General features: G+C 37.4%; 2 protein-coding genes across 3 annotated transcripts; one reads left to right on the top strand and one right to left on the bottom strand.

Moving 5' to 3' along the window:
- The first annotated feature begins 648 nt into the window (after nucleotides 1–648).
- LOC129725446 (transmembrane protein 70 homolog, mitochondrial) lies at nucleotides 649–1,659 on the top strand. 2 transcript variants are annotated; one of them, XM_055681313.1, is made up of 3 exons: nucleotides 649–776; nucleotides 855–1,307; nucleotides 1,412–1,659. In XM_055681313.1, exons 2-3 carry the CDS (start codon nucleotides 864–866, stop codon nucleotides 1,613–1,615), a joined length of 648 nt encoding a protein of 215 aa, XP_055537288.1. In that variant the 5' UTR covers nucleotides 649–776; nucleotides 855–863; the 3' UTR covers nucleotides 1,616–1,659. The 2 variants fall into 2 exon arrangements, with proteins under 2 accessions (XP_055537288.1, XP_055537287.1); XM_055681312.1 differs by having other exon boundaries at nucleotides 678–787.
- Nucleotides 1,660–2,296: 637 nt separating this feature from the next.
- On the bottom strand, nucleotides 2,297–3,273 carry LOC129725445 (chitin deacetylase 7). The gene is made up of 2 exons (XM_055681311.1): nucleotides 2,499–3,273; nucleotides 2,297–2,431 (listed from the first exon to the last, which is right to left on the bottom strand). Exons 1-2 carry the CDS (start codon nucleotides 3,248–3,250, stop codon nucleotides 2,383–2,385), a joined length of 801 nt encoding a protein of 266 aa, XP_055537286.1. The 5' UTR covers nucleotides 3,251–3,273; the 3' UTR covers nucleotides 2,297–2,382.
- Nucleotides 3,274–9,749: the final 6,476 nt, after the last annotated feature.

The following is a 9,749-nucleotide window of genomic DNA, read 5'->3' as shown; positions in this document are numbered from 1 at the left end:
ACTCGCGTTCTTCGGCCGTCTCGCCCTGAATCATCTAGGAAACGTGTACAAGAGTCAAGTGTGCATTGCACAAACCAGTTGATACTCAAACATTGAACTCTGTCACCTAATAAAGGTTTGTTATTCATGTGTTCGAATTTTTCAACGATTATGATTCAAGTTACAAAAGTTTCAGCCTTTTGTGGTTTCAGCCTTTTGTGCATTCAGCCTTTCGTTATGAAACATACTTTTCAGCCTTTCGGGTTTCAGCCTTTTGAGTTTCAGCCTTTCGTTACTAACCCGTCAAACAAGGAATTTTTTCCCTTATAATAATTACGGAAAGTGAACCACATAACATGTGGATTTTGCTTCATTGATTAATAGTGGAGATCAATAATCTCCCAACTAGAATGAAGAGACAACAAGTAAACGGAATCGAAAAAAAATCGAAAGATATGAAAGAGTCTTTTTGAAATGTTTCTAGAGATTCAACAATTTTCAGTCCCCCCGCGAGATCTGTCACTTCAATGTCAAACATGACTTTGACATCAGATTTGACGGATTGCGGTCCGATAACTGCAAAGTAGTTTCAGTTATCGGTCTTGCAGTTAAAAAGCGTTTAAAAATTTAAAAATATTTTTTTTAGTGTTTTATATTCAGTGTATCATTTTCACAGTGCTATAGCAACGCTTCACCTTTCATTCAAAACACTGCCGTATTGCCACAGTTTATCAGAAACGTCGCGGAGTCTGTTATTGTTTTGAATGTTTTGCTCAGCCTGTTTTTGAACTGAATTGGTATCGTATAGGTGTTATACAATATTTCAAATGTAGATTATAGTTTATAAGGCAATTAATTGTATGTTCTCGTTCCAGGTTTTCAAAATGATATGTTTACGAATTTCGCCCAGAGGATTTCTACATATGCGAACTCCCGTGGCTCAGCCGAAGCTCAGTATATTATCCTTCTTCACAGTAAGAAATAGACAAATACCAGCGATCAGATGTCTTTGCAGTAAAGCAACCGACGGAAACGACAACCAAGTGTATTATGGTGCTTTAACTCCACAAATCAGAGCAGTAAAAGTTTTCTCGTTAGTTACGAGCATAGGCGGGCTTGTGGCACAGCCAATACTATTGGAGCAAGCAAACAAAATCGGTGGTACTCCGATGATTGTGGCCATTTGTGGAATAGCCGGGTTTTTTACATTTGTCACACCTTTCCTGCTGCATCTAATAACCAAACGATACGTAACAGATTTAAGCTATGATGCTTCCGCACAGGAGTATACTGCAACTACTATCACATTTTTACTCCAGCGGCAACAGGTACGTAGAAACCTACTTTGGATTTGTTTCACTACTCAAAACCTATCAGAGAACTGTCTTAGCAATAATTTCTACTTATGAATAATATCAATTTTATTTTGCAGACAAAATTCCGACTAAAGGATGTAATAGTACCGGAAGTGCCTGGTATGTTCACCACATTCATGGTAGGAGAAAAATCGCTTTTCGTTGATCCAGCAATGTTCCCGGATCCGACGCACTATATTAAAATTATGGGATATGACAAGCCGATCGATTTTAAGTTTGACGAGGCGCGACAAACCATGCAGCAGGAATCTAAAAAGTAATCCCCGAGTAATGGCCGAGTGAATAAATTGCTAGTTGATTTGAATCTAAATTATTATGCTTGCTGTCGAAAACCTCTATAGTTTTATAAATTAAGATTTATATTACTTTTTCGACCGTAAATTCGTTTGAACGGTATATTGAATTATTACGCACCTTTGAAATACTATATTACTCAAGAAGGCCGAGAAGAAGGCCTGAATAATATTTATTGGGCATTCATACAAATTTTCCAATAACTTGAAGGCAAACGAGTGTTGAAATTATAGCAACATGAATTTTCTTTCCGTGAATCATTTCACTAGCACCTTATTTCTCCAAATTTGCTTGCAGTTATTTGCGTAATCCTGCAAACCCAAATGGTTTTCTAACCATGGGTACGAGCGGGGACACTCGACATCGCATAGTTTTGTCCAGCGAGTTACGTACTGGTGGGCTTCTCTCTTGCACAGTTCACAAGAAACAGGTTCGCAGTTAGTTGCGGCAGGCTTACGACACTTTGACCAACTGGCATCGTTCATTTGGGACAATGGAGCGGGTTTTTCAACCCAATCGATTACGGTTGATGCACTGACCTGTAATGATTTATTTTTGATCTATCGTTTAATACCATAGAAATGTATTGTTGAAATTTACTAGGAATACATCATCAAGCGATTGAAGGTAATCCACGAATTTTGTGTAAGCCTCGAAGTGCACATCACTAATTGTGAACCATGCAGCGTGCACGTAGAACCCAAGTGGAGCTTTGTTTCCTAGATAAGACGTTTCAAAGTTTTTTTTTGAAGTACTCGAACAGCTCACTAGTGGTGTTTGGCCTAAGAAGGTATAGTAAGAGTGAGGGTTAAATAGTAGGTGAGGTTGGTGTGTTTAATTGTTACTTACATCCCTAAACACGTGTCGACCATTGCGCAGGGAAATCCGTCTTTGGTGGTCCAGGTAATCATGGGAATCACCCAGACGCCAGGGTAACTAGCTGACGGACAGGGGCCAATTACGCAGTCCTGTGTGCTTTGGTAATCAAGTGTGTATGGCCACATACCGGGTGAAACGAATTGTCTGGTTGGCATCGAACAGTCATAGGTAAACCCACTGTTCTTCATCATTTGGAACGAATTGTTTCCAGCCATTTGCAGAAACGGCATTCGAAGACCTTTGATTTGATCTGATGGAATTTTGGCAAAATTTGCCATCATTTCTCGTTCTCCTGCGAACTCTTCAGTTAGTAGTTTTACGGATGCGTCACGCCAGTACTCCGTATCGGTATTGTGGGACACCGAATGAAGCGCTATTTCATGACCTGCCGAGTATAGCTCATGTACTAGACTGTAATCGGTATATTCGTGTGAAACGAAAAACGTTCCGGAAACAGGACATGAATCCTTGTTTACTCGCTTGTTGAAAACCTCGCGGTAGCAAGGAATGTTGACTACTGTTACGGCGTCATCGAACGTCAGCAATACAAATTGGGGTGTGTTGTTAGGTTGAAGTCCTCCAGGAATCGTAAGATCAGAGCAGCGGCAATTCGGTGGTTCACATTCCGCATTACATGGTGGAGCAGTATCTTTTAGAACGGTTGCACTCAAAACGATTACTTCGAACAGCAGCACCAAACAGATAGAAGTTTTTACGGGCATGGTTTTCGATGCAGACAGATAGTGAAAGTTTCGAAAAATGAACTGCTATGTGCCAAACGGTTGGTAACTTATAGATATTGTTGAAGTGGTATGATAGAGTTTTATAATCCCTCAAGTACATTGCGTAATGCAGAATTGGATGAATTGCAGTGATAATTTTGTAACATCATTACCCCCACCCCCCCCTTAGTTTCACAGAACTCATATTGTGGGGTATATATTAATAAGACTAGACCACAGTTTAATTTTTAATTTCTCTATCTAGTTTATTGAGTAGGTTTGTTTCGATAAAAAAGTTTAAATTTTATAACTAAATCTTATAACCCGGATGGAATTGGACCAATACACATCATGTGACACGTCAGGAATGTAGTGTTGAAACTCAAATAGGAACCAAATCTCATCATGCGACGCGTGGGAAATCGGTCGATGGAAAACAAATCAAATGCCTATGATCTACTAATGGTCAATTCTGGATATGGTTTTAGTGTAACATAATTTGAAAATAGCATTTGAAACTAACCATTGACAAAAGTCTGCTAAACATTAAAAAAATAGAACTGCAGGGTTGTCAAAAAACCAATCAAAACCAAAATCAGGAAAAAATAGAACGTCCGGGAAAATTAGTGAATTCGGAAACTGAATTTTGATGATTTACTTGACACTCTGAATTAACGAATTGAAAAAATGAGTTGAATAAAATATACCGGAAACCAATGCCCTTAAAATGGCGTGAAATCTGAAATGCGCAAGCGTGTAAACTTACTTAAAAGAATCTGCGTTTACTGAAAATTGCAATTTTTATAACACCGCAGGTTTTACCAATTTCAAGATTCAAGGGAAGGTGACAAACTGTGCATCAACTATAGGGTGCCAATGGGATGTATGAAAAAAATTGACTATTTCCAGCTAGGGGACGTTGGGCAAGTTCGCCGACTTGAGTACCACATCAGCCATAGCGGCACCTTCTTGGGACACTGATGTTTGAAATGAACTTAACCTCGGAGCTCACTTCCTTCGTGGAAGAAGTAAAATACAAAGTGCCCTGCCAGCCGTTGCTATCCAGCTTGAGATAGGTATCGATGTCCACCACCATCGCGGCATCGCCTCGTTACCTTTCGCCAGCAAAATCGATTTGACCATCTTATTTGGCCGCTGCCGCTGCATCATTGCCTACAGCTTCGAGACCAGTGGACGCGAACGCCAGGTACTGTTTTCACTGTTTGGCCGGTTGCACCAGACTCCCGGCCAAGTGCACGCAGCAATGTGGCCAATTTTCCCTGGTCTTCCACTTCAACATCTGTTGGAGCTTCTTGTCGCTTAGGGTTGTCGGCCGTCCGGAACTGCGCTTTCTTTCGATGCTGTGATTGTTGTCTAACAGTACCAAAATGTTGCAGACGTCGGAGCGGGCGCATCCGGCGTCTCTTTGCCGCACGATATCCGTTTTCGACGCGGCGGGGTACCGTTCTTTAAACGCGTACAATTCTGAACGGAGTAACTTCACTGTTTTCGTCATCACGATCAAAGTTCGAGTCAATTTTTTTCTGTTCATGGGTTGCTATGATTGATGTTACATGGGTAGTTTCGTCAGAGCGTGTGAAGGTAAGCCTAAGAAAAAATGGCTATTTTTGTGCCTTTTTTTCAATGAAATCGTTGAGGCTCAACAGTTTTGTCTTCTCGAAAGAAGACTCCATCCAAAATTTAGACATTCGAACTTCTGATAAGGTTCCACTTACAGTTATGAAAGTCTCACTTTTTTGACCAACGAAAAATGCACAAGAGTAGTTCTTAAAGTTTTTGAAATCGAGAATTTTGCATCGGTTTTTTTTCGAGGAAACTAAACTTTAGAAAGCTATCGTAAATGAAATTCGAAAAGTCGATTTCAATTAATGGAAGCTATTCAGTTGGTACAAAATACGAATTGAATCTAGGACTAAAAAATTGCTAACAAACGATAACTATATTATTTTTTATCTAGGAGCCAACATTCAAAAATATTTGATCATTTAGAAAATATTCGGAAATGAAGAAAGAGCAACTTGAGATTAAGAAAGGAGTCTTTTTTTAAAGTATCTAGTAGGTATAATTAAAAATTGTCACCATTAGATATGTTTACAGGGATTTTAGAAGCGTTTTTTTCATACGAATATTTTTACGCGTTACCCATCCATCGCGTAAAAAGCAACTTTAGTGTATTGTTGTTTTTGACGTAGAATACGTCTTACGGTAAGATATACAGGGACCCAACTTCAATAAAGGTATCCAATTTCAAAACCGAAAACATCGAGAGCGTCACGAAAATTGTCCAATTTCAAACGTTTTAAACTCAGTCAGTTTTCAACCGATTTCTGTTATTTTTGCAGCAATCGATTGGAAAATCATTTAAGCACCCGTCCAAATGCAGAAAATTGTAATCTGATTGTTCGAACTATTGTACTATTGAAAATTGATGAACATTGTCGAAACACAAATGTCGACTTTTGTTTGGTCGCTTGCTGCCTTTCCCTAAAAAGAACGACAGAATGGAGTACCTAGTTAGCCGGGAATGCACTCTTTGGGCTATATAAGAGACTGTTTCTCCTCAAATCAGTTTACTAGCAGCAGGCAGCAGCAGCGGACATCAACACCGATGGCAGTTGGCGAAAGCAGCGTGGATCAGCAGCGGGCAACGGCGGTGGTGGTAGTGGTTAGCTGCAGTTCCTATCTCTTTCAGTTCGGCTTCCTTTCGATCTGAGTTGGATCCCACTAGCGGTAATCAAATTCAGATATCGTTGGGTGAATACAACGCGAAACTGGAAGAGACTCGCACCGCCAGGTGGTTTGAGAAGCCACCATCATCCAGCGTATGTATATATGTATAGGGTGTGTGCACAAAACGTGTGTGAATATCTATAGCTTGTGTCGCTAGCTATATAAGGTGTGTGGCTAGCGTGCGTGGATTGCTATATAGCGTGCGTGGCTAGCTGTATAACGTGTGTGTATTTTTATAGCGTGTATGCATGTCTGTAGCGCGTGTGTGTTTGTTTATAGCGTGTATGGCTTCTATCTAGCGTGCGTGGTTTGCTATATAGCGTGTGCATGTCTAGCGTGTCTATGCATGTCTAAAGCATGTGTGGCTAGCTATATAGCGTGTGTATGGCTTGCTATATAGCGTGCGTGGCTAGTAGTATAGCGATTAAAATTTTTATATATAATTGCAAATAAATCACCTCATGTTGAATTTAATTATGAATGTAAATCATTCAGAACTGAATTTGCCATGTTGAAACCAAAAATTCAGCTGTCAGTAAATGGCATTGACAAACACAATTAACCTTTTTGACTTCAGCTAAGCCTCAAAGTTTGTTTGAAGAATTTTTGAGCCTGAATCACATAATTTTTCGCTCAAATTTTACTATTTGCAGCAATCAGTTGTAAAATTTTCAGCGCTATCGTAAAATGCAGAAAATCGTTATTTGAACTGTTATACTATAGATGGGGAATACACTTTTTATCCTCGTCTATAGCCCCTTCGTAGCCACTGCCTAAATTAAGATATCTTTGTGCAACTTGATACAAAAGACAGCCTCAAAACAATTCAATTTCATTCTTATTTTTGATACGGCAGCTAGTGAAACCGCATAGCTGCACATAACTTCTGTTGTTCATTGTCGTTACCGGTTATAGAGGTAAACGTCATCCGAAGAAGAGAGACCATTAAATTAATTAACCCCAATTGAGTGTATTCCCAAACCTATTCCAAGGTAAACATTACCTTAAGACAGGCTGTCGTATTCTATGTTAACCCGTAAAGACCCGGGACGGAACTTTTTTTTAGAAAATGGTCGTTCTCAGCGATGCTGCGGCCGATTTGAGTAAACTCGGAATATTATTCAAGGGGAATAGTTGCTCTAAGTTTTAGTAAGGGTGCCACCCCTCTGAACCCCTCCCAGTTTATGTGAGACCCAAATATGTCTGTGCCTTTTTTTATTTTTTCCTACTGATTGAACAAACGCATGGATTTATCATACGTATCAAATGTCCTTTGCATCAAATCATGTCGAGTAGATGAAATACGATTAACAAAAGTAAATTTTGAAGTTACCAAATTATTTCAGTGCAAAATCACATAACTACGTATTTTCATAGAAAGTCAAAAAAGATGTTCTACTGAGGGAGATTGTAGATGTGTCCTTCAAGTTTTCTACTCTACATTTTTAGAATTAGGTCTTCTAAGTCCAAATATGTTAAAAGATTCATTCTAGCATACACAGATTTTGAGAAAAACAAGTTTGAATTCACTAAAGTACGAATTTTCATGGAAATTCGATTTTCTCAGTCTCTCACAGTAGGTTTCTATTTTGTTTTTCCATTTTTCAACTTTACATTTTTAGAAAAAGGTCTTCTGAATTCAAATATGGCGAAAGATTTATTCTAGCATGAACAGATTTTGAGAAAAACAAGTTTGAATTCACTAAAGTACGAATTTTCATGGAAATTCGATTTTCTCAGTCTCTCACAGTAGGTTTCTATTTTGTTTTTCCATTTTTCAACTTTGCATTTCTAGAAAAAGGTCTCCTGAATTCAAATATGGCGAAAGATTTATTCTAGCATGAACAGATTTTGAGAAAAACAAGTTTGAATTCACTAAAGTACGAATTTTCATGGAAATTCGATTTTCTCAGTCTCTCACAGTAGGTTTCTATTTTGTTTTTCCATTTTTCAACTTTACATTTTTAGAAAAAGGTCTTCTGAATTCAAATATGGCGAAAGATTTATTCTAGCATGAACAGATTTTGAGAAAAACAAGTTTGAATTCACTAAAGTACGAATTTTCATGGAAATTCGATTTTCTCAGTCTCTCACAGTAGGTTTCTATTTTGTTTTTCCATTTTTCAACTTTGCATTTCTAGAAAAAGGTCTCCTGAATTCAAATATGGCGAAAGATTTATTCTAGCATGAACAGATTTTGAGAAAAACAAGTTTGAATTCACTAAAGTACGAATTTTCATGGAAATTCGATTTTCTCAGTCTCTCACAGTAGGTTTCTATTTTGTTTTTCCATTTTTCAACTTGACATTTTTAGAAAAAGGTCTCCTGAATCCAAATATGGCGAAAGATTTATTCTAGCATGAACAGATTTTGAGAAAAACAAGTTTGAATTCACTAAAGTACGAATTTTCATGGAAATTCGATTTTCTCAGTCTCTCACAGTAGGTTTCTATTTTGTTTTTCCATTTTTCAACTTTACATTTTTAGAAAAAGGTCTTCTGAATTCAAATATGGCGAAAGATTTATTCTAGCATGAACAGATTTTGAGAAAAACAAGTTTGAATTCACTAAAGTACGAATTTTCATGGAAATTCGATTTTCTCAGTCTCTCACAGTAGGTTTCTATTTTGTTTTTCCATTTTTCAACTTTGCATTTCTAGAAAAAGGTCTCCTGAATTCAAATATGGCGAAAGATTTATTCTAGCATGAACAGATTTTGAGAAAAACAAGTTTGAATTCACTAAAGTACGAATTTTCATGGAAATTCGATTTTCTCAGTCTCTCACAGTAGGTTTCTATTTTGTTTTTCCATTTTTCAACTTGACATTTTTAGAAAAAGGTCTCCTGAATCCAAATATGGCGAAAGATTTATTCTAGCATGAACAGATTTTGAGAAAAACAAGTTTGAATTCACTAAAGTACGAATTTTCATGGAAATTCGATTTTCTCAGTCTCTCACAGTAGGTTTCTATTTTGTTTTTCCATTTTTCAACTTTACATTTTTAGAAAAAGGTCTTCTGAATTCAAATATGGCGAAAGATTTATTCTAGCATGAACAGATTTTGAGAAAAACAAGTTTGAATTCACTAAAGTACGAATTTTCATGGAAATTCGATTTTCTCAGTCTCTCACAGTAGGTTTCTATTTTGTTTTTCCATTTTTCAACTTTGCATTTCTAGAAAAAGGTCTCCTGAATTCAAATATGGCGAAATATTTATTCTAGCATGAACAGATTTTGAGTGAAACATGGTTAAAACTATCAAAGTATGTACGTCTTAGACAAGTAATTATATCTGTATCTAACTAGATACCAGCAACTCGGTATCAAAGTTTTGGTTAATAGCATAGAGCAGAATTCGTATATTTATAAACCATACGGAATCTCGGGTTGGTTTAGAAATATACGAACTGAAAAAAAAATTAAAGCCTTTCAAGTTTTAAAACAAAAAAAAGAGTCACGTGGCTTGTGATTAGTCTTTAGAGTAAATAAAGCGGACGATAGAGTTTTTGTTTTGTTTTCTTGGACAATTTATACGGAGACTACGGTCGGAACTACGAATAACTAACCAAACCAACGAAGATAAAAAAAAATCGATGTGAGCACTGGCACCGCAAAACGTTTGTGTTAGTGTGTACCTTAGTGTACCTTAGTCAGTACCTTAGTACCTTAGTGAGTTCAAACTCGTTTTTCTCAAAATCAGTTCATGCTAGAATAAATCTTTCGCCATATTTGGATTCAGGAGACCTT

The sequence above is a fragment of the Wyeomyia smithii genome, chromosome 2, assembly GCF_029784165.1.
Source record: "Wyeomyia smithii strain HCP4-BCI-WySm-NY-G18 chromosome 2, ASM2978416v1, whole genome shotgun sequence".
Taxonomy (NCBI): domain Eukaryota; kingdom Metazoa; phylum Arthropoda; class Insecta; order Diptera; family Culicidae; genus Wyeomyia; species Wyeomyia smithii.
Note: the sequence above shows the minus strand (reverse complement) of the source record. Positions and strands in the feature narration are given on the sequence as shown.